The following is a 25,357-nucleotide window of genomic DNA, read 5'->3' as shown; positions in this document are numbered from 1 at the left end:
CCCCACTCATGTTTTCCCTCCAAGAGTAGTAATGAGGATTAATAAAAAGCATGGCTGAGTAGAAATCTTATTAGTCTACCAAGGGTGAATGGGCATTAGCCAATTTGTAAAGGGAGCTAAAATTAAATTTTTAATATGATTTAATGTTAATTAAATGCTTACAATAAAGAATGACCATCCTGAAAATTAATCTATCTAATAGCTAAAATATAATCAAATTGGTCTGTTCTAAAAATGTAACCCTCCTTCCTTTCTAATTAAATACTATTTTATGAAGTTGGATTTGCCAGATGTCTGGAATTTTTTTTAAGTTTTAGAGACACGTCTTCAAAATGGAAGGGACTTTGCTATTTCTTGTAACAGGAAAACTGGCTTCTTGTCTTGGCCATTGACAATTAACTTCATAACCCCAGAGAATTTTAAGGACAGAAAAATCGAACTAAAATCAGGAAAGAAAATTAAAACAGCAAAAAGTATGATTTACACAATTATAGAGAGACAGCACTCTAGTATTCTGTAATCAATGTATAACGTTGCTGCTCTTTTTAGATCTGGCAGTGCCATGTAGGGTGGACCACCCCCACATAGAACCAGTGGATACTCCAGACACCCCCGTAGAGTATGTGTGTATCTATGATATCCTCTGAAATCATCCCAAGCTACTGAGCCCTAAATTAGATGCTGCATTTTAACAGGAGACATATTATCTCCAAGAAGAGGCACTGCCTCACAATGAGGTCATGGAAATTTTAGTTTTACAGTGTGAAAAACAAAAGCATTTCCTTTCTCATTCACAATTCACAGCCTGGGACTGTTGTGTTTTTGCTTTTTGTTTTTGTGCTTTTTTTTTTTAACGAGATAAAATCTGACAAAGTGAAAACATAAGCAACTAACCATATGGAACCTGACCTTGATTATCATTTCCCTGTGGTTCTTCAGGGTTTCATTTTCTAGTTCTTATTTTATAAGAAACTGTCTTCTGTGATCAATTCTAACCAGAGTCAATTATTTCGTTTTCCAATTTTGGAGAAGAAAATTCATACACTGTCCCCTTCCCTCCATTCCATAAACATTTATAAGACATGTTGCTGGGTACTGAGATCATAAGGATAGTGACTCCAGCTCTTAGGGAGATTGCAGTCCAGTATGGGGGCAGGGAACAGCTACAGAGCAACATCGTAATTATTTCAGGAATAATAAATCAAGGGCTGCAGTTGGCCTGGGTTCTAGGGAGTACAAAGGAGATAAACTGGCCTCAGATGGAAGAGAAAAGTTAAAGGTACTAGGGCAGGCTTTCTAGAGGATGTAACCTGTGACCCAATGACCAAGGATGATAAGTCTTAACCGAGTAGAGAAGAATGGGGAGAAGTCTCTTCAGTCAAGGGAAGCAGGATGTGTAAAAAGGGGACAGAATGTTGTGGTTAAGAAGCACAGGCTCTGTTATGTATATTTTACCACAGTTTTCAAAAAAAGCAGCAGCAGCAGAGATTTTGGAGTGAGGCCACTACACTTGGCTTGGGCAAATTACTTACCCTCTGTGTCATTTCCCAATCAGTAAAATGAGAAGCAAAATAGTACCTACGTCCTAGGAGTAAAATCCTTGTGGCTTTAATACATATAAAAGCACCTGGACCCGTGCCAGCTTTAAAGGAAGTACTAAATAAATGTTAGCATTTATTATTGTGTATACAAACTCAGATATGAGAGAGGGCAGGGCACTTTTAAGGGCATGATGAGTTTAAGTTGCCTTCTCCAAACAGAAAAGTCCAGTAGACAGAAGAAGGAACCCAGAAAAGAGAACTGGGCTGAAGTTTATCAGAAAAGGCATTCTTGAAAAAACACCGTTTTTCATTTTCTTTTTTATCTCTATGAGATGATGGATGTTAACTAAACTTGTGATGATTATTTCACAATATAGGTAAGTCAAATCATACATACAATGCTGTATGTCAATTATGTCTCAATAAAAGTGGAAAACAAGAATTATTTAAAAAAATAAAAATGACATTGTGAAGATATCACTTTTTCTTCCCTGAGGTCATTGCTGACCTTTAAATGTGCACGGAGGATATATCTTCAAAGCTATGTACACTTCAACTGCTACTTAAGAATAACCTGTCAGGGGCGCCTGGGTGGCTCAGTCGTTAAGCGTCTGCCTTCGGCTCAGGTCATGATCTCAGGGTCCTGGGATCGAGTCCCACATCGGGCTCCCTGCTCGGCGGGAAGCCTGCTTCTCCCTCTCCCACTCCCCCTGCTTGTGTTCCTGCTCTCGCTATCTCTCTCTCTGTCAAATAAATAAATAAAATCTTTAAAAAAAAAAAAAAAGAATAACCTGTCAGTACAAAATAATTACATCTTCCAGCATTAAAATACTCCTTTTCAAAGGGCAGGCTGATCCCACTACTCTAAATATGCCTTCTACCCCAACATCTGAGAAGGAATGCACTCCTAAATCTATGGATGCCAAGCATTCCCACAAAGACCCATGTTTGGTTTCACATTTGATAGTCTGTGGATAGAGGAAGGTTATGTTATGATGAGACATGGTATGTGGGAAGGAATGATAAGAGGACAATATGAGACAATGTAATGAATCCTTCCCATAAAATAACGGTATAGAAATATTAGAATATGGTTACTTACCATCTTAGTTTCCTCACTGGAAAAGTAAGGTTAGATGTTTCCTAAGGACCCCTGGGACCTCAAATGTCCTATAAATGACTTGATGAACAAGATGTATAGAATCAAGGCTGCATATAAAACTCTGAGTAAGGAGGAATATCTGTCCAGTCCAGAATCTGTCAGATAATGCTACCAAGGAATGTTTGTAGGAGAGGGTGGCTATCTCTAACTTTCCTAGAAAGACTCACTACTAATTTACTACTCAGACATCAGCTAACCTTTCTTCAATCTCTGTTTGCAGTGTAATACAGTCTACTGAATAGACACTGTGCAAACAGATCAGATCATTTGTTTGCTTTGATTGACATGTAGCTCAAACATTTTTGCCTCATGTTGTTATAATTATATTGGCTAAAGATGCACTAAAAGCTTTATCCCTAATCTCAGAAATGCTTCATTTGCATAAATAAACATTTCTGACTGTCTTGGCACTCAAGACTAGAGACTGGTGTCTTGGCACACACCTGCACAGGGATCCAAGAAAAGCCCTTGCAGACTCCCAGAAAGGAAAAAGGCCTTGGACTGTGGGTGTGAGGGCCGAAAGGGCTATTTTGTCTTCCTGTTAGACAACAATTCCTATAATTTCCTCATGTGTGAAATACTGAGAGGTTTCCACTTCCTCTACACCTTCCTTGAGAAGTGGCTAAAACTCAGCACCTTCTTGTGCCATGATCTCATTGATGTTGAGGCCAACATTTTTCACTCCTGAGAACAGAAATATCCTATTCATACAGGTATTAAAGTGTAAACCCAGGCACTCAAGGCTCTACCCAGTGAGCTTTCTCACATTAGCCCGAAACGCCCGAGCCATAGACACTGCCCATCATGCCAATGCCACCCAGAAGTATCCTGATTATAGGCAGACAGAAACGAACAGCAGCCTCTCACATGGCAGGCATTTTAGTCAGTCCCTAGGTTGGCCGTGTGCTATTTTTATAGTGAATTTGTCTTCCACTTGGTCAAACCTAATCTCTAGGTACTAAGGAAACACAGCTCTCTTGGGGTATAAAATTGGTCATGAGAGCTATAAATGTAAAGGTGGGGGGAAAAAGTTAATTTTAAATACAATTTGACCAACATCTTCTTAATCTGTGCTTCATGAATCACATAAAAATGCATGCAAATCTGTACAACATACATATGTGTACTTTTCACAGGGGCCTAAACCTTTTCTTAGATTCTCAAAGAGTTCTATGACTTGAAAAAGCTAAGAACTACATGATAAAAAAAATATTATTTTTAAAAATACAACTCAAGTCCCCAAGCTAGAAGTAACAAGAAAACAAAACATACCACTTTTTGCTTTCATTTAAGTATCTATGAGTAGGGGTGCCTGGCTGGCTCAGTTGGTTAAGCATCTCCCTTCGACTCAGGTCATGATCCTGAGGTCCTGGGATTGAACCCCTTGTCCTGTCTGCTTATCTCTCTCCCTCTGCACCACCCCCTCACACTCTCTCGTGCACTCTCTCTCTCTCAAATAAATAAATAATCAAATAAATAAATAAATATCTGTGAGTAATGAAAGTAATTCCAAATTAAAAGACAGTATATGCTGTACATGTTCAGTTTGTGAAAAGGTACCTCGCTTCAATAGTTCATCAAATAATTTTGACAAAACTATTCATAATTTAGCTCTAAGTAAATTCCTCCTAACACCAGAAAAAAAGAAAAAAAAAGACAGCTTGGATGGAAAACAGTTCCCTAAATTAGGTACTGATGGATCATTTAATTGAATACTTGTTGAATTTCAGGTCCAATCATGCTTGGGTATGTGGAGAATTCTATTCTAGGGCTAGCATCATTCCAGGAAGGCAGAAAACCTGTAACTGAATCTTTTTATAACTTTCCCCAAAACAAAGAGGGGTGCATTCCATTACACCAGCAGCCATGGGCTTAACTGCAGCTGACCAAGTTCGAGATGACCTCCAGAATCTGTTCTTAGTAACATTCTTGCCTTCATGGAATTACCAAAATGCCTGCGGGGGTTGGGTTTTCATTACTGTTGAGTTGAATCTTCTCCCTCCGCCTGCCCTGCATCCCTCCTGTACACACACTGCTAAAACTCTATCATCCAAAATACCCACCCGTGTCATCCAACGGCAAGGCAAGTTAACTGGGGGTAAGAGCTGTCTACAGTTCTACTAAATATGAAGTCTGAAGACTGGGACTTTGACTGAACCACTATGATTCTGGCATATGTTTATGATTATTATTAAGCCAGCTACTTCCAATGTGTAAGCTAGTTTCTATCAGTTACTTGACGGGGCGGGGGGTGGGGTGGGGTGGGGCATGACATAAATTCCTTGAGAATTTTTCTAAAAGAATAAAGTTTATGTTTGGGACACCTGGGTGGCTCAGTCGGTTAAGCGTCTGCCTTCGGCTCAGGTCATGATCCCGGGGTCCTGGGATCGAGTCCCACATCAGGCTCCTTGCTCAGCAAGGAGCCTGTTTCTCCCTCTGCCTGCCTCTGTCTCTCTCTCTCTCTCTCTCTCTGATAAATAAATAAAATCTTAAAAATATATATATATATTTAGAATAAAGTTTGTTTGAGTCTGATTCTTTCAAAATTAATGCTTTATTTCAATAAATTATATGGTATCTATAAAGAGTTGAAGACAGCCTCCCAAAGTGAGGTATTTTTATTTTTTTTCATTGCTTTGGATAAACAATTGGCATCTCTTCAACAACTCATTCGTTGAGCCAACCCCAACTCACAAATAAAATCCTGCAAATATGTGTATAGAACCTACTACTACTTCCCTCACCAACCCTCGGTACATTCAAGCGGAATTACTGGCTCCTTCCTACACCATCTCTTTGCCCCACACCCCCATCCATACACCAATATATCCACATCACACAATATATATCCACATGCCTAATCCAAATACCATTTCTTCTATGAAGCAAATCCTGTGTTCTCTCCAGAGGCTACAAAGCTAAATGAGACATGGGTCCCAATTGCCTTGAGCTCCCTTTTAAGCCCCTCAAGCATGGGAACTCTGTCTTATTTAGCTTTGATCCTTCACAGTGCCTTCAAGAGAAGACATTCAATGAATGTTAGCTTTAAAAGAATTGAAAGAGAAAGAATAAATCCATGAATGAACTAAATGAAAGAAAATCTAGGGGTCCCTATTTTCTCAGTTAAATTTTTTATTTATTTTTCTCACACACTTACATTGTTAAAAGAATTATTTGGATACAGTGTTCAATATACTGGCTTTTTTTCCCATTAATTAATCTGTTTGCTATCTGTATAAGTCTCATTCTTTCTCAGCCAACCCTTAATTCAATTTCCAGAATGCTACCACCTGAATTCTTGTTTCTCTCTTTTATTCCTTTAAATTATGTGAGCTAAGATAGTTTCCCCAAATGTCAATCCAATAGTATATTTGAGGTAATGTGACTCATATCCATCATAAACTGAATAGGGCAAAGAGTATCAGTTAAAGACTTGAAAATTCTTAATTGTCTAGGCTCTTCCACAGACTCTTTGTGACCTTGAAAAGTTATTATTCTGAGATTCAGTGTCCTCACTGAAAAGTGAGAGACTGTAACAGGTGCAACCTCTTGTTCCATTCGACTTTATATATTCAGGAGAACTAATTCTCTATATTTTGCTATGATGGGCTTGATATGCAAGCTTCACAAATACACAAAACAAGAAGCTGTTTACATCAGGGGTCTGAGTACTATGGCCCACTGCCACATCCAGGCCACTGCCTGTTTCTGTAAACAAAATTTTATTATAGCACAGTCACATCTATTGATTTATTTACTGCTGCTTGCATGCTAACAACAAAAGAGTTGCAACAGAAACCAAATGGTCAGAAAAAAACAAAATACTGGCCTTCTGCAGAAAAACTTTGCCAATCTCTGGTCTAAATGATGTGCACTGCGCTGTGTGACTTCCTGCCTAAAGAACGCTCCTCTGTTCCCTGAATGAGACCTAGAAGTTCACCCTTCTTTAAAATTCTACGTATGCTTTGAAAAGGTAAAACACCACAAGTGTTAAGCAAATTGTCACTTGATTGAATCATCTGATTCCTACCTGGGGGCACTAGAAGGAAAAAGGAAGGCTCCAGTAAACCAAAGTGAGCAGGCACCAAAAATAAATCTGCTTACATCCTAATTTTGCCTGGGTCTACCACAGAGAGATGAGTCTTCAGATTCTGATACTGTGATGGGTTTTAACCTAAACCTGCTCTCTTTCCTAGTTCCTCTTATATGCAACAGACAATACTTGTAGGCCAGGGGGACGACAATCATGTAAAATAATAAAATAAAACTACCAAAGTGTCTATATATGTTATTACCACTTTTGGACTCTGATAGAATGATGTGTTTGAATCTCAGAAGCCATTACCCTGACCAAAGGAAGGCAGACACAAAATAATATATACTCTAGTATTCTGCTTATATAACTTCCAAGAATAGGCAATACTAATCTATGGTGATAGAAGTCAGAAACTGGCAGGGAGGGGGTAATTGAAGAAGGGGCATGGAGAATTTTGGGGGTGATGGAAACGTTCAATATCTTGTTTTGGATGGTAGTCATGAGGGTCAAAAGTCATCCAACTGAATACTTAACTGTGCATTTTTCTGTATTTGAATATACCTCATTTTTTTAAGTGGCTATTAAAGATTTTTTTAAAATGTGGGGGTATGTCTTCAGAAAACTTGGAGATTTTTAGGATCACTGTCATTACATTATTTTCTCTCCAGAGTAATGGACAGATGGGTGAGGTAGCAAGAGAAAGAAGAGAAAGGGGGCACAAGGGAGTTGTTGATGGAGAGAGAATTCTTGTCCAGCCTCTAAGACCATTTCCTTCACAAATACATTCTTGCAATAAGTCATCAGATATCTCAGTCTGGGAACTTAGTCTTCCAGAAAAAAACTCAAAAGCAGGAAATGAAGAAACAGGTAAAACAGATTTTTTTCCTTTAGAGTGTGTGTTTGTTGGATTATTAAAAACCACAGAAAATATGCAACAACATGATCACACGCCTCTTGGAAGTCTCTACTTTATTCAAATTTTATTAAATTTATTCTAATTTTGTACCAATAAAATTAGAAATATCAAATCTAGTATATATAATATTGATAAAATTTATCTTACCAAAAAGTAAGTTATTAATGAATGCTCTCTTTAAACTTGAACAAAAAATATAATAAAGTGCTGTGACATTCTTAAATGATATCCAACATTCCTATTAATTCATGATCATCTGAAAAATCAGCTCTCCTTACTAGACAGGCTCGATTTTTCAAAGTAAGGCTGAAAGAAAAACATCTTACTGATATACTGACACCCTGGCTTGGGTAGCTTGGTTGAAATAAACCAAACTCCACTTAGAGTAACTGAGGCCACTAACACTGGACAACAATCCATGCTTATTGCACAGACTGCAAAGAGAGAGATCAACTGAACAAGCAAAATTAAATGAGACAGAGATATGTGTTATTATACAATTAGTATAGGTCTAAAGCCAATGTTTTGGTTAAAAATCTAGGATTATCTAATTACCTTCATTTCCAACTTAATAAGAGAGGGAAAAAAAGAATTTAAGTGTTTGAAGATTCCCTGGAGGTCAACTCATCAATTGAACCCCTTCATTATCCAAATGAAGCAAAGGTGTGAAATGAGTTTGGCCTGACCCTCACTGGTTCACCCAAAGTGCACATGCAGTGGCCTCTCCTTCCCTGGCTAGTCTCACTTCAGCCAGCCTCGGGGACACCAGCACCTGGCTGCATGCTGTTACACCTTCTCCTCCCACCTGCTCTTCTGCCAAAGACACTTCCCGCTCTCACTCCTCCTAATGACTTGTACACATTCTCTTTTTTGTTGTTGTTGTTGAAGTTTAGTTGACATACAGTGTTGTATTAGTTCCAGGTGTACAGCATAGTGATTCAACAATTTTATACATTATGAAATGCTCACCGCCCTAAGTGTAGTCACCATCTGACACCAGACAACATTATTACAATATTATTGACTATATTTCCTATGCTGGACTTTTTACCCCTGTGACTTACTTATTTTATAACTGGAAGTTTGTGCTCCATCTTGGAGACTTAATTTAGTTATTGACTCCTCCAGAAGCTTTCCTTAACCCCGCTAACTCTCACTAACCTAACCCCGAGTGGCAGTTATACCTTCTTTGCTCTCCCAGAGCACGCCACACATTTTTCCTCAATTGTTCTTCTCACCATTCAAATACTGAGTGTCCACACTGGGCCAGTGGGCTAATGCTAGGGATACAGAGGGAGAGGCAGCATTTCTGCCCTAAAGGAGCTGCACTTCAGAGGCAGCTGAAATAACCTGTTAACCAGTCTATCCATTCTCATTGAAGGACTGACTATTAACCATTTGTGTAGTCCCCAAACCCAATATATGGCATACAGAGGCTCAACAGATGTTTGTTTGACTTCACTTTTATTATGAAAATTGGGAGTTTAAATCCTTCATGTTTTAATGAGTGAAATAACCTTAAGCAAAATTCAATCTTTAAAACAACGGAGGGTATATTTACCTTCTATTCATTATCCTTTTCTAAGTTTTATGTGTCAAGGCATACTACTCATTTACAATTGTCACCAGTTTTGATTTTTATTTATTATTCTTCACTTCATAGCATATTATCAACAGTTTATGTTATACCATGTATAAAGGCTAATTTAGTGGATTCTGAGAAAGCAGGTAGCATGTAAGGTCAGAACAGTCTATTTCCTAACAGAATACCAATCCAAGATTTCTAATACTTTTTCTAATTCAAAAATAGCAAATTCTGAAAATATCACCATATATTTGAGATTATTACTATTTAATGAATGAATTGCTCATTTACTCAATAAGCATATATACAGTACCTAGGACTGTATTAGGCCAGGAATACTGAGATGAACAAGACATGGCCCTGGCATCAACACTCCTGGCCTTTATAGAAGTACTGCTACCAAGTAGTGGGTCAAGTGCAATACTAGAAGAATGTAATAAGGTAGAAAAGGCACAAAGGTGGACATGACCAACTTGGTCTGAGGGGGAGACAGCCAGGGAAGAAGACTTCACAAAAGAAGTGATGCTCAGATTTTGGAAGACTTTCCTGGTAGCTCCGCAACCCAAGGACAGGTCACATGTCCACATTTCAGCCTCCACTACCTTCACTCAGCAACCATTTGTTAAAACTCTACTGAGAGCCAGGCCTCTGACAGGGGAGGGGAAGGTAGTTAAGGATTCCACAATGAAGAAAACAGAGAACGTTCTTGTACTAACAGTGCTTATATAGTGTTGTGGGGCTAGGGATAAAGTTTTAACCTGTATGCACAAAAACGTTACTATCAAAGGATTTTAAGTGTGTTTAAGTCTTACATTTTAGAAATCTAGGTTTCTTCATAAGAGAAGAGGGGAAAAAAATAAAACAAGACAAAATCAGAGAGGGAGACAAACCATAAGAGACTCTCTTAATCAAAGGAAACAAACTGAGGATTGCTGGAGGGGACGGAGTAGGGGGATGGGGTAACTGGGTGATGGACATTAAGGAGGATATGTGATGCAATGAGCACTGGGTATTATGTAAGACTGATAAATCACTGATCTCTACTTCTGAAATCAATAATACATTCTATGTTAATTAATTGAATTTAAATTTTTAAAAAACTTTCTTGACTTTGAATCTTCAGCTTTTTTGGGGTAAGTTTTTATTTTATTTTATTTTTTTTAAAGATTTTATTTATTTATTTGACAGAGAGAGACACAGCGAGAGAGGGAACACAAGCAGGGGGAGTGGGAGAGGGAGAAGCAGGCTTCCCGCTGAGCAGGGAGCCCGATGCGGGGCTCAATCCCAGGAGCCTGGGATCATGACCTGAGCCGAAGGCAGACACTTAACGACTGAGCCACCCAGGCGCCCCTTGGGTAAGTTTTTATAAGCTCCCCGCCTTCAGTCTGCCTTTTTTCTCTCGGCACCTTTCCATATAAGCTAAGTTTTTATAATAGGTTCTGCTTGCTGCCTCTACTTCCTCACCTCGCACTCATTCTTTAACCTACAGCAAACTGGCCTCCACCTCCATAACCTCATTAAACCCACTCTAGCCACCCTCCAGACCCAGGGGGTGATTTTCAGTCTTGACATTATTGGTCATCTAGCTACTCCTGATATGTTGTCTGCTCATTCTGAACCTAATGCCCTGGCTTCCAGAATGCTCCTAGCCTCTTAGTCTCCCAGTGCTCTGCCCTTCCCTATTTGGCACTGCTCCCCAGGTTTCTGTCTTTGTTCCACTGCTGTTTCTACAGATACTCTATTCTCTCCTGCCAAATCGCATGCAGTCCTGATTTTAACTCTCTCCTGAATGCGGAAGTCTCCCATGAATAAATAGCTTAGAATTTTCAGTCTTGATCTCCCTCCCAAGCTGCCAGCTTGTAGAGCTAACTACCAGCTGGACATATACACTTAGCTCAAAGTTTCACCTGCTAGACTCATCACCCCAACCACAATCTACTCATCCACCAGAATTCTCAATTTCAATTAATAACACTCCAAAACAGAAACCCAAGTAATTTTAATCATCAAACCATACGAACTCCATTGCTTGTTTCTCCTCCAGAATCCATTACTCCCTTTCCTCTGTATTCTCACAACCCCTTATCATTTCTACCTGAACAATGGCATTTGCCTTCTAAATTATTTCTCTACCCCCAGTCACAGTCCTCCTTAAAACAATCTTTTACACTCCAGAAAAATAAGATTGGAGGATTCTGGAACAGAATAAGCAAACAGTTTCAAGATTACAACTGAACTTTATGAATTTTAATTCAATAGCTCTGAAACCAGATTAAAACAGTAAGAATGATCTGAATTAGGAATGAGTATGCTGGAGACAGAGAGTGGAAGAAACAGAAGAGAGAATAAACCAGGTTAAAATTTGGTTAACTGAAGAGTGTTCCCTCTTAAGACGCATAAAAAAAGTCTTTCCATGGACTCTAAAAAAAATTGGTTGTAATCTTAACTCCCACAAAAAGAACTATTTTAAAGTCTGGATAAGTCTCATGTTTGTTTAAGATTGGCATAATAGAAATCAGCTTCATTCGGGCTTCTTCTAAGCAGTGACTGACTCATGTTGTTTTAGCTGGTGTTGACTCACTGCCCCACAAAGGATGACACAGCTTTAAATAGGCAGAGGATGGCCTAATTTTTCCAATTACATGCTTCCAGCAACCAGAAGACGTGGGGGTCCTCTAGAGTGGAGCTTTCTGCAACTAAGCACAATTTAGATTTTACAAAAACAGTTGCCAAGTTGACCTGGTAATCACTGAGCTTTATAAATGAAGGGGGAGAGAAGTTAAGTTGTGGTATATTAAAAATCACAGGGGCCGGGCATCCTCTGTTTTTCAAAACAAACTCTGCAGAAACTTAGAGTCAGCTCTTTTCCCATTTAATTGCTTACTCTATTGAGGTCAGCAAATGTTTTTCTTTAAGATTCCAATGAAAAGCCGCAACAAGTGTGTTTTCAAGACTCTCCACGTTAACTTTAGTGAGATAATGTAGGGGTGGCTGCAATCGTGTTTGAAAGGAAGCTAAGGAAATGCCAATCTCATAATTGTTGCCACCTTTTCTATACTTCTACACCCTTAATGTCTCCCAGTGAGAGCACCAGTTTTCTCTTCTGCCATGATTTCCTTGCTGTCAGCCTGATTGCTCCCAGAGCACAACAGACCAGGTTGTGGGCCTGAGTGGGTGACCAGGGGTCAGCAGAATGAATTCCGAGTCTGGCTCAAAAAGTTGGTTATTCCTTATGAGCCTTTCAGCAAGATACTTCCATACTTTGCTTCCCTGTTGTACCATACAGATTGTCCCTTGCAGTCCTTACTCATGAGTAGTCTTTCATGATGCTTCATTCCTATTTGTAACACACTCTGAACTCCCTGGCTGTTAAGAATAGTTAGAAGAGACTCCTAAAGACCCAGCAGATGGCAGAGAAGTCTGGACCACACTGTTTATATATAACTAAAATGACTGTCCAATCTTCATAGTGTCCCAAGAACTGGAGTTTATCAAAATGAATATCGTGCAAAATAAACACAAGTGCACAGAGCCTGGAGACCATTCTGATTCTGACCTCTCCAGATGACTCAAGTCCAGACTACAATGGGCCCTGGATTAATTTTCTAAATAGGAATCCTTGCAGCTCAATTCTGGTCAGTATTACCCATGGCTACAAAGTCTAGATTGCCACAACCTATCTATAGTATCTAAATTTTTGAGCAAGATTTAGAACAAAACCGATCTTCACAAAAGTATGGTCCAGGACCTGGACTGGTCCCTAGCTTGACTTCAAATCAGGATAAAGCAAAAAACTGACTGACTATTGGGAGAGAAAATAGAAAAGCTCCATACATTCTCATAGACTGTTGTTTCTCAACTTGCATTAAGAATTCTTATGTTGTAGCATTTTTCACAGAACTAGAACACAAAAAGTCCTACAATTTAGGTGGAACCACAAAAGACCCTGAATAGCCAAAGTAATCCTGAAAAAGAAAAGCAAAGGAGGCATCCCTTATATTACAAACCTGTAGTCATCAAAACAGTATGGTACTGTCACAAAAAGACACATAGATCAATTGAACAGAACAGAAAACCCAGAAATAAACCTACAACTACATGATCAATTAATCTTTGACAAAGCAGGAAAGAATATACAATGGGAGAGAGTCTCTTTCCCAAATGGTATTGAGAAAACTGGTTAGCTACATGCAGAAGAATGAAACTAGACCACTTTCTTACACCATACACAAAAATAAACTCAAAATGGATTAAAGACCTAAATGTGAGACAGGAAACCATACAGTTCCTAGAAGAGAGCACAGGCAGTAATTTCTCTCACATCGGCCATAGCAACATTTTTCTAGATATGTCTCCTGAGACAAAAGAAATAAAAGCAAAAATAAACTATTGGGACTACATCAAAATAAAAAGCCTCTGCACAGTAAACAATCAACAAAACTAAAAGGCAACCTACTGAATAGAAGATATATGCAAATGACATATGTGATAAACGGTTAGTATCCAGAATATATAAAGAACTTATACAACTCAACACCCAAAATACAAATAATCCAATTAAAAAATGGACAGAAGACATGAACAGACATCCAGATGGCCAACAGACATATGAAAAGATGCTCAACATCACTCATCATTAGAGAAAGCCAAATCAAAACTACAATATCACCTCACACCTGTCAGAATGGCTAAAATAAAAAATATAAGAAACAAGTGTTGGCGAAGATGTGGAGAAAAAGGAAGCCTCTATTGGGAATGCAAACTGTTGCAGCCACTGTGGAAAACAGCATATGGAGGCTCCTCAAAAAGTTAAAAATACAACTACCAGGACACTTGGGTGACTCAGTGGATTAAGCATCCACCAATTGTTGATTTCAGCTCAGGCCATGATCTCAGGGTTGTGAGATCGAGTCCCGTGTCGGACTTGGCACTGAGCATGGAGCTTGCTTGGGATTCTTTCTCTCCTTCTCCCTCTGCCCCCTCCCCCAAAATACAACTACCCTACCATCTAATAATTGCACTACTGGGTATTTACCCAAAAACTGCAAAAACACTGATTTAAAGGGATACATGCACCCCTATGTTTATAGCAGCATTATTTACAATAGCCAAATTATGGAAGCAGCCCAGGTATTCATGGATAGATGAATGAACAAAGAATAATAATAATGGAATACTATTCAGCCATAAAAAAGAATGAAATCTTGCCATTTGCAATGACATGGATGGAGCTAAGATTATAATGCCAAGCAAAATAAGTCAGTCAGAGAAAGAAAAATATCATATGATTTTGCTCATATGTAGAACTTAAGAAACAAACAAAAAAAGCAAAGAAAAAAAAAGGGAGAGAGACAAACCAAGAAACAGACCCTAACTATAGAGAAACAAACCAGAGAAATGGTTATCAAAGGGGAGCGGGGTGAAGGGATGGGTGACATAGATGATAGGGACTAAGGAGTGCACTTGTCATGATGAGCACCAGGTGATGTATGGAAATGCTGAATCACTATATTGTACACCTTAAACTACTGTAACACTGTCTGTTAACTATACTAAAATTAAAAGAATATTTTATTTTTTAAAAGAATATTTTAATTAAAAAATTAATTTAACACTCTCCCTGAGAGAGAAGAAAGAAAAAAGAATTTTTATGTTGTGAGTCATACTGCAAGGAATGAAGTGAAAAATACTTTTTTAACCATGGAAATCTATCTTAGTAGTTAAAGAAAGCAATTAATAAAACTACAATGAAAAATTCTAAGAGCTAGTTACTAAGAACATCAAATTAAAGGATTAACGATTGCCCTTCCCCACTTCTGCCCCCCCCAAAAGAAAACCACAAGAAGATTTCCTGTTACTAATTGCTTAGATCACACTTTGTAAGTCAAATTGAATGACTTCTTCAGCACATTTTGTCTACTTTAAAATACTGTTACCTAAGACTACATGAAGGGCAAGAATGTAGCTTTTAAAGGGAAAAAAATTCCTAACATTGTACTTGCTTCGACTGATAACAAAATTACTCAAACTATTTATATCCATTCATATTTAACCCACTGCATACTTATATTCCATTGAAACAGAATAAAAATGATTTCAAAAGGAAAGACTAAATCAAAACTGAGTATCTGTAACATCTACTATGTGAAAGTTGCTAGTTTGCTAAGGGGGATACAATAGTAATACTGTCCCTGCTCTCAATTAACCTATGACCAAATTGAGACTGAAAAACACTAAATCCATAATATATTAAATAATGTTTCAAGATTTAAACAACAGGTTAAAACAAACAAAACAACAGTTTTGGAAGGGTTGGGTGGGAATCCTGGCTCTATCATTACCTCACGGTGTGACCTTGGGCTACTTCTCTGTGCCTTACTTTCTTCCTATGTCACAGGACTGTTTTAAGGATTAAATGATAATGGATGTTAAGCTAAGTAAGTTGTCAATAAAAATAGTCCTTTAAAAACAAAGAAATGACATCATAGGACAATGATCCTTATGACAGGTGAAAACTCCCTGGCTACTATTATCTAGGAAATTTTCAGGAAAGAAGTTTAGTCCTCACGTCTCTAACTATATTTATTTCCCTTTGCTTGGCTCTTCATCTCCAGCTACTTAAATATGGGTTTGGTTCCAACCACAGACGTGTTAACTTTGGTTACTTGTATGAATGTTTAGGTATGATAATGAGGGTAGGGAAAAGTGTCAAGAGATCAAATGTCATATTATTAGTTATAATGTCATTTTTCTATGTTTGACATTTTTTCTAATTACCTGTCAGATATCTCTACAGATCTAAAAATATAAATACACTGACAGACCTTTGTATAAAGACAAATGCATTGGCCAGTGTTTTCTAAATAGATTTTCCATAAATGCACACTAAGCAGGAAACCTCAAAAGGATTCTTTTCTCTGTATATTACAGATGTACAAAAGTAAACTTTGTCGCTAATCACAAAATTTAACACAGATCTAAAGATTTATCTCTTATATATAAGGTAATCAGCACCACTACTTAGAATTATTAAAATAGTAGAAATAAGTCTCAAGTGCTTAATAATTTTAAAAATGCTCCATATTACTTTGTCTTTGGTTTCCTGTCCTTTGTACTGTGTGCCTGTATGTAGTCATCTTCTACTAATCTAAGGGATCAGAAATGGAATGCATAGGTTTAATTAGTTTTGAAGAGTAACATGAGACAAAGCAGCTGGTTCTCTAAGTGATACTTAGTGTATGTTCTCCCACCCTTGGACACTTAATGCCTGTCAAAGATAGTTTTATCTGTAATATTCATTTATTGAAGAGTGATATAACACAGTTGATACTGAAAGACTGTGTCATAAACCCCAGATATTTAAGATGAATATACACGGAAAAATATTTTAGTTCCCATTTTAGAAAAGAGCAACTTTAAGCTTTTAGATAATTACTGTTTTGTTCTGAAGTGCATCCTCTAGTAATCACAAAGAAATGAGCACATGAAATTGCATGTGATGAAAAATGACACATTATACAAAGGCTCACCAACTCAAGTAACCAGAACACAGCAAGAAACTGAAAGCAAACAAGCAAACCAATAAATGCTCAAAGAAACTGAAATAAATGCTATCAAAATCTTCTGTTAGATTATAAAGTTTAGTCCTTCGATAAGCATTTTCTTTACACAGTTCTAACAACCTTGATTATCTAATGAAAAGTAAATTATAAAAACAACATTAGAAAGAACAAAAGTACTGCTTAAGGTTTTTAAGGCTGCCTGAAAATAAGGGGGAAAATAACAACAATAAATAATATTTAAAAATTATATAAGAAATAAACCAATATACCAATGTAGGCTATTTACTATGAAGGCAAGCAAACTTACACACCTCGATAGGTGCCTTTACTATAGCACTATAAATCATATGCCTTTATGATGACAGTCATTAAGAAAAGGAGCATTTCTGCCCTAGTTAAGGGTATGCCTGACCTTATATTTTCATCCAAAGAGGCTTAAAACAAAATCTATCAATTAAATGGATAAATTTTATTTCCAAAATTTTCTTCTGAGAACATTTTATTCCCTTCCTTTGCTCTGCTCCATAACACTCTACTTCTATTCTTTGCTGCAACTGAGATCTAGAGACCACAGACTGAGAAAACAGAGAACAAGAATGACTTCAGAAATGAAATAGTTTGGTTTAAGGAAAGAATGAGAAGAAATTTTAATTACATGTAAATTAAATATTTACTTTAGTTATGATATATCTGCACATGTTCAGGAACACTGGTAAGGGAAAAATGTTTCCATTAGGTATAAACATAGTTCTAAGAAAATAGATAGCCACAGTAATACTCTCCAGGCACGGTGGGATTTAACAACTACCCTCTCTTAACACAGAATTTAATTTAGTAGCCTTCTATTTTTCTCTGAAGACTATCATAAAATTTTGCTTCCAAAAAAATCATGAAACTTTGAAAATTAGGGAATAGATTTCATGAACTCAGACCAGATAAAATTGAACCATTTTTTATATTTGGTTGATTTTTTTTAAAGGTGAAGGAGATAAAAACAATAAAGTCAGAGAGAATACTGAATGTGGACTTTATAGAATGGAAAGGACATCAATGTAGAAGAATTGAGAAAAAAAAATTAGTAGAGGGAAGTTCGAGAAGAAAACAGAAGATATTTCATAATCGTAAAAAATCTCCCCCAAGATACTTATTAATTACATAGAGGAAAATATAGTTTACCAGTACCAAAAACCCAGCAGGCACCATTTTAACCAGGTGATCAGAGTCAACATCAACATTAATGAGATAGATCGCCATCATGTACCCGCTAATACGATGCACTTGAAAGGGCCCAACATCATTCTGCGGAAGTCTTACCCACAATGCATAATTTCAGTCTAATCATGAGAAGACATTGCACCAATCCAAATTGAAGAGCTTCCTACAAAACAAGCAATCAGTACTCCAAAAGTGCCGTAAGAGATAAGGACAAACTGCCAGAGACTGGAGGTTTGGGAGGCAAAACTAAATACAATGTGGGATCCCAAATTCAATTCTACAACAGAAAAATTCTAATGCTAGCAGAAAAGCTGATGAAATCAGGTCATAAAGACTATATAGTTAACTGTACTGCATCAGTGTTAATTTTTCAGTTTTGATTAATGGAACTAGGGTTATGCACAACGTTAACATTAGGGGAAACTGGGTGAAGGTTACTTGAAACACTCTGAAGTACTTTTGCAAGTTTTCCAGAAGTCTAATATTATCTCAAAAAGTTAAGAAAGTATTACTTTTATTCTCATGAACATGATTCTACAACACCCTAATTCCCTGAATTTTTGTGGATACATTAAGGATTAATGATCAGGGAGAACTGAGCAGGTTAAAAATGGACAGAGCAACTGGCCAAATGTTTAGCCAAATGACATGATCAAAGGAAATGTGCCAGATGTTTTCCAACAGCTCCACATATGGAGGCATCTATGCTCAATAGGGGCCCCACTGTAAAAAGAAACCAGAGACACCAACTCTGGTTTTAACCATAACATTAAAAATGACCCATAAATACCTTATCCTCTCATAAGAATTCTATTTCTAGAACTATTTCTGAATCCTCTAAAAACAGTATTTTAAAAAAAGGATCTGCCCCATATTTTAGTGTACCTGTGTATACATCCAAAAGCTCACACAGACCTATATAAGTACTTAATTGAACAAGAGCTGGCACCTTGAAATAAATGTCTTTTTAATTTCCATCCAAGAAAAATATGGCACTGAGTTGCTAAATTTAGTTTCTTCCATAAAATAAAATATTTATTCTCTAATCATCATTAATTCCATTTTAATCAAATCATTCCCATTACTAAGAATAGTTAATGATATTACAAAACAATATCCCCTTTACAAAAGTTTTAACATTGCTATAGGATTAGAATTCCTAGGATAACCTTGGTAAGCTTCTTTATTTGTTTTTGAGGAAGAGCTGGTTCTCTTCCTCTTCTATTTTTGTTCTCTCTTGGGAAGTTTATGGTTTAACGAAATAAACACCAGAAATACTCATGGCCATTTTTCACTATACACTCACCAAAAAATATTATATATATTTCTTATATATAGCTTAGAAAATCTTTGAAAAACAAGATACCTAGGCTTTATCTTCAGCTACCTTTCATTAAGTGAAATTATTTTGTATATATGTCAATATTTTCACTCTGGATTCTGATCAAGGGTCTAGAAGCTCAGCCTCTTTAAAAATCACATGATTGTAAAGACAGTCCCAACCACTTAACAGAACTGAAAATTTACAATCCTTCATTCTCTTTTATCCTTTACAAATAGAATGTAAAGATAGAATGTTTGTGAAATAAGGAATTACCTTCTCTCCTCCCAACAAATACTTAGTACTTGAGTTTTTTTCCTCCATTAATACCTTTTAGGGATAGGTACCAAAAATGTTTTACTCTCCTCTTTATATCAACAACACCTGTAATTAAAAGTGATAGCAGTAATAATACATCTAACAATTATTGGATGTTTCATTGGTATTGGACACTATTCTAAGCAGCTGAAGCAAGTTGCCCAAGACCACATGGTAATAAATGGTGTAGGTGATGTGTGGGGTCTGGGAGCCTGATCCCAAGCCTGAGTCACTGGCAAGTACACTTTATACTGGCTACTTATTTTAATAAAGTAGAATGGGCAGTCCCTAAAGAAACTGGTGGCCACCCAGCTTCAATGTTGAAGAGTTGGAGGGGGAGGCATGTAATGGAGCAGCCATTACTCAGCTTCAACCAGTACCGGCAGGCAGCAGCAGAGGCCTGAGTTGCTGGATCCTTTATTCTTTTATTATTATTTCTTTTAATGAGAAGCTGGCAGTCCAGATTGATATCTGAAGCCTCTTGGTTTCAAAATGTTGCTACTTATTCCAAGCTTTTTCTAAAAATCCTCTTTGTCTGAAAGGTAAAGGGCCACATTCTCAAGGCAGGGACTTCATCTTATTTATCTTTGTATCCCTAATACCTAATGTGTGGCTGGCACATAGTAGGTACAAACAGATTGACTTCTGCTGTTAAAAATCCTGCCATTTCATCTTGGCCATTTTATAACCTTGGTAGGAATTCATTAGTATATTCAACAAGCATTTACTGAGCTACCACGACGTGCCAGACACTGCTCTAGGCACTTGGGATTACAACAATGAACAAAAGAGAATGATGAGGAGAGAGATACAGAGACAGAGGAGACTGAGATTATATTTTAGTGGGAAAAATGGGCCCAAAAAATCCAAAAGCACATAAAGTCAGATGGCGTGGAGGCTTGAAAAATAAGGAGATGGGTTTGCTTTGAACTGAACCTTTGCTACTCAGAGCTAAAGAACAATGATACAATAGTCCATGCTTCCTAGCGCCATACTGGTCACTCGTCCACAAATATGTTACACATATGTAAGCAATTTTAAGGAAACGGTATTCTTGAAAGAGAGAGTGCTTTCTTCATAAGTAGAACAATACGATCTTGCTCCTTGGCTTGAAAGGAAGTATTGATCAGTAGTTAGTGAGTCAAAGGTTAATAACTGGGTCCTGATTATTTCTGTTATCAGACTCATGATTGATGGTGTCCTCTGGCTCCTTGTTAAGTACAGGAACCTCTTTTTGATTGTTGTTACTGGGAACCAAGGAATTAAGCTATTCTCTCATGATTTAGTTACAGGGGACAGGGTCAACTATCTCCTGCATCAGAGAGTTGAATGACAAAGGTTCCTATAGAGAGGGTGCACATGGTCACCAAAATGCAAACTTGGAGCAGCATAAATCTGATTGGCAGCCATATGATAAAACACTAACTATGACACACAACTTTTGCTCTCATGCATTATCATTCCACAAGACCACATGCTGAGTTAATGGAACTTCTCCTCCAGTTTGCTTTGGAAACAGATGTAGTTTCCGAAGGCCCAAATGGCACAATCTAGCTATTACTCCTAGACAGCTGCTGGGAGTTAGAGACAGGACAGCTATACCAGGACCATCTAAAAATGCACAAACCAGGCCCCTGCTTCTCATGAACTCACTTATATCTATTTAGTTACTCATAATCTGAGTAATTATAGTCAGGGATTATGTTTAGAAAAGAAAGCACCCTAAAGACAAATGCAAGTTTTTATCTTCAAGCAGCCTTTAAAACAATGTGCTACTAAAGCTGGAAGAAAAATGTTACTTTCTCACTGTCTTTTAAAGTAAGATTTCACTCAACCTGCTCTTTTTGGAAGAAACAATATTGTCTTTGTTAGCCGAGCCTAACATAGATCTCATGCCAATGTAGTTTGTTCTTCTCATGGATACTAGCCAAAAGGATATTCCTTGAAATAAAATCACAATCTGTTGAAAGCTTCACAAATCAATTAGATTAGGAGACAGAAGTAATCATTATCACATAACTGAAGATAAAAGTATGAGAAAAAGTGAACGAAAATAAACTTGATGCAAAAAAGCACATCAACTCTCAAACTTCCCACTTGTTAAAAAAAAAGACAACCACCATCATTCATCTGTGGATCCATAGTAGATAAATAGCTACATTTAAGCAAGCAAAACTTCCCCTAAATATGAGTCATATATCAAACCATCTCACTTATTATTGCCTGACCAGGGAAATTTCCTAAGAGTCTAACGTTTTTGTTTAGTTAATGTAAGTCACACTGGCCTTGCATCAAACAGATGAACCCTGATACAGAGTAATTTAACATAGATCCCTGCTATATTAAATCTAAAATACACATAGTGAGATGGTTACAGACCTCTTTTGACCCAAAAGAAATAAATTATAGTAGCATTTACAACACTGAGTCAACATTAGCAATAATAAAATAATGATACCAATGTATTTATACAGTTGAATGGTTTTTAAAATCTAGAAAAAAAAATTTTTTAAGTCTACTCAGATTTACTTTTTAGAGAATCTCTCCAGCTATGTTTTAGCTCAGATGGCACGCAGTTACTAAAGAAACTTTCAACAGTATTTGAGGATTTAGGATAATGTACTTTGATTTTTTTCTTTTCTGCTTGTCTCACTTCCAATGATTTTTTTTAATTCTCCAATATGTCAATGGGTGAATTTGGCAGAAATGAGGCATATGCCTATTTATCATCAAGTTGTATCAAGAACACAGCTCGACAGCTAAACTCTGCTAGCCAAGGAGTTTAGCCGCGGCCGGCTGAGACTTCGTGCACTTCCCGCTTGCAATCAAGGATAATACAAAGAGCAGTAGACTCACTCATCCTGTCCACCAAAACTTGAAACAAAAATCAAGTGATGGTGCTCTTATGCTCTGGCAGAAAACACAGCTGGGAGATGAAAGCCCAAACCCGGGAAACCTCTGCTCCCTTTGGAGCCGCTCTGGGTACCTGCTGCCCGGGTGGCTGGCGGTGGCCCTGGGCGCGCAGCGTGGCTCGGAGCTGGGCGGCTGGGAGCGAGCGTACGAGTGGTAGGCGGTCAGCACCACGCCGCCCGAGTCTTCCACTTCCATCCTCAGCCGCGCATGTCCCCGCTCCGGCCCAAGAACAAAGGCGGGGACCAGCATGGACCAGCGCACCGGGACTCGGTCACCAGCGGGGCGGTGTTCCCCGTCCAGCTCCTAGGGGCTCGCTCTGGCGGCTGTCAGGAGCGCCCCGGGAAGCCAGCCCCGCCCGCGGGGCAGCCCTATTAGCAGGGACTTAAAGACACGCCCACAAGTCCCGCTGGGGGTGGGGGGTGGGGGTGGGGGGTGGGGGCGGGGAGAATGGGGGGGAGAATGTGGAGGGGGAGACTGGGGAAAGGGGGGACCGCAGAAGGGGAGGAGGGGGGATCCCTGTTTTTAGGCAACTGGAAACCCACTGTGATCCTTCAGGGCTCAGGCTAGCTGCTCTGGCAGTTTTTCTTGCTTTGTTTCTTTTTCTTTTCCTCTTCCTTTTCTCATCTCCCCCCCCCCCCACCCCAAATGGGGGAGGCTTAGCCCATAGCTAGGAACATTTCCTGCCTGGCAGCAAGAAGCGAGAGAAAGAAACCTTGCCTTGGGAGCCTAGACTGAGAAGGGGAGGGGCCAGGTCTACAACGTGTGGTCTGGGGAGGAAAGGAAGAAAATGTGACACTCTCTCATTTAAAGCATCCACATCAAAAATTGAAGACCGGATTACATTGCTGTGTACTTGGTCAAGTTACAATAAACTTGATTTCCTTTTGGGCAGGTAACTCCCTCTTACAGCGAGCAGAAAACCTCCCTCCCTAACCCTTAATGCCACCACAGCAACCAGACTCTTACCTCACCCCACATCCCTTTCCTCCTCCCAATCCTGATCAAATTAAGATAGTGCTTTCAGCTTGTCTGAAAATTGGACTTGATTATTCTGGGTCCAATGCATGTTTTTTCGAGGTCTTTATTTAGAAGGAAAATGTGTGGCAGGGAGGCAGGTAAAAAGGGACATAAGCAGAAATGATTTTCAGTGATTTGGGGTCTGAAGTATGTCTTTACCTATATCAAGCTAACAACACAAATGGAAAGACAACATTCTTTTAACCATTTAAAAAGGGAACCAGAAGTATGCTAGAGAGGCCTACAATGACTTCATCTTTCACACCCAGAGAGGGTGTTTTACCTGTTGTCTCTCACACTCCCCTGGGAGCTAGGTGAAGGGGAAAAGAGAAATCAGTTTTCTCTCTTTACTGAGGGGTGACCCAGGTCATGCTACTTAACATCTCAGAATCTGTTTCTGCATCTGTGAAATGGGGAAAACAATATTCTTCTCATGGGGTTAAAAGCACCACACACATGCTAGGTTCTCAAGAAATGTTGGTCCTCTCTGCTACTTCCTTCACATTTTCAAGAAGAGAGACATTTATTTTCACTGCATTTTCAAAGGTTGGGAAAGAAAAATATCCAAAATGCTTCTTAGGAAATATTTTGTTGATTAAAGGGGTTGGAATAAGAATGACTAACATTTATTAAAATACCTTTTATGTACTGGATCCTGTTCATTAGCTCTACTAAACAACTCTATGAGGTAGGGTCCTATTAGTATCCCAATTTTGTGAATTAAAAATTTATCAAACATCAGTGTATGAAAAAAGGCATATACAAAGAATGCTTTTCTTCAAAAACTTCAGATATAAAGACGTATCTGTTTACCTACTGTGTTTTATACTAAATGCATCAAAACAAAGAATATTTTCTTAAAATGTGAAATAAATTCATAATGTAATTATTGGTACACATCCACAATACCTCATCTAAAACTTTGGGTCCACGGGTGCCTGGGTGGCGCGGTCAGTTGGTTGAGCATCCAACTCTTGGTTTCTGCTCAGGCTCAGGTCCTGATCTTGGAGGTCATGGGATCGAGCCCCATATTGGGCTCCGCGCTCAGTGCGAAGTCTGCTTGAGATTCTCTCTGCCTCTCCTGCTCATGCTCTTTCTCTAAAATAAATAAAATCTTTAAAAATAAATAAATAAAACTTTGGGGCAAGATATGTTTCAGAATTTATAATCTTTTTATTTTTAAAAGGTAATTTGGTATAGGCACCATTTAATATAGAATACTCTCCTTCCAGTAGTTTGGGACAGCACCCTTTATTCAAACTTATTATTTCCTATGCAGAAAAAATTGACCCTAAACAGGATAAATAATTTATTCAGATCAGGTTTGTCACCAAGTAAGTTTTGACACTAAACTTTTTTAAACATGTAATTTTTACAGCTTTGTGCATTTTGGAATTACCATAAGGAATTACAGTCGTGAAACTTTTTCTGGGCATGGAATTTATCTCGTTAGCATTTTTTTTTTTCTGAGCTATAGATTCAGAATTTTAAATACTTGCAGGGCATCTTCTTGTGAATATTTTTAGCCATAACTCTGCCTCAAGATGTCCAAAACTACAGTGGTGCTCCCTCATGCCAGCTTCAGCAGCCAGGCCCCCTCTCTTGTACAGTCACATTTTACATGCCCTGGAGTCACTGTGGTTTCTCCCTCTGATCACTTACACCACATCCATCATCTCTTTCTCAAAATGTCCACCAACTGTTCCTTCTGTTCCTCATGCTGTGGTCTTTGTTCTCACATCACCATCTCTTGCCTAGGTGATGGCCATCC

At 38.2% G+C, this 25,357-nt stretch overlaps 1 protein-coding gene across 1 annotated transcript in view; it reads right to left on the bottom strand.

Annotated features, from left to right (window-relative positions):
* ARHGAP28 (Rho GTPase activating protein 28) overlaps nucleotides 1-22,923 on the bottom strand; it is a 219,545-nt gene extending 196,622 nt beyond the window's left edge. The window contains exon 1 of the mRNA XM_078060582.1: nucleotides 22,643-22,923. Within this exon, the coding sequence (XP_077916708.1) occupies nucleotides 22,643-22,818 (176 nt within the window). The 5' untranslated portion in view covers nucleotides 22,819-22,923. The remainder of the gene's footprint in view (nucleotides 1-22,642) is intronic.
* Nucleotides 22,924-25,357: the final 2,434 nt, after the last annotated feature.

The sequence above is a fragment of the Halichoerus grypus genome, chromosome 13, assembly GCF_964656455.1.
Source record: "Halichoerus grypus chromosome 13, mHalGry1.hap1.1, whole genome shotgun sequence".
NCBI lineage: Eukaryota > Metazoa > Chordata > Mammalia > Carnivora > Phocidae > Halichoerus > Halichoerus grypus.
Note: the sequence above shows the minus strand (reverse complement) of the source record. Positions and strands in the feature narration are given on the sequence as shown.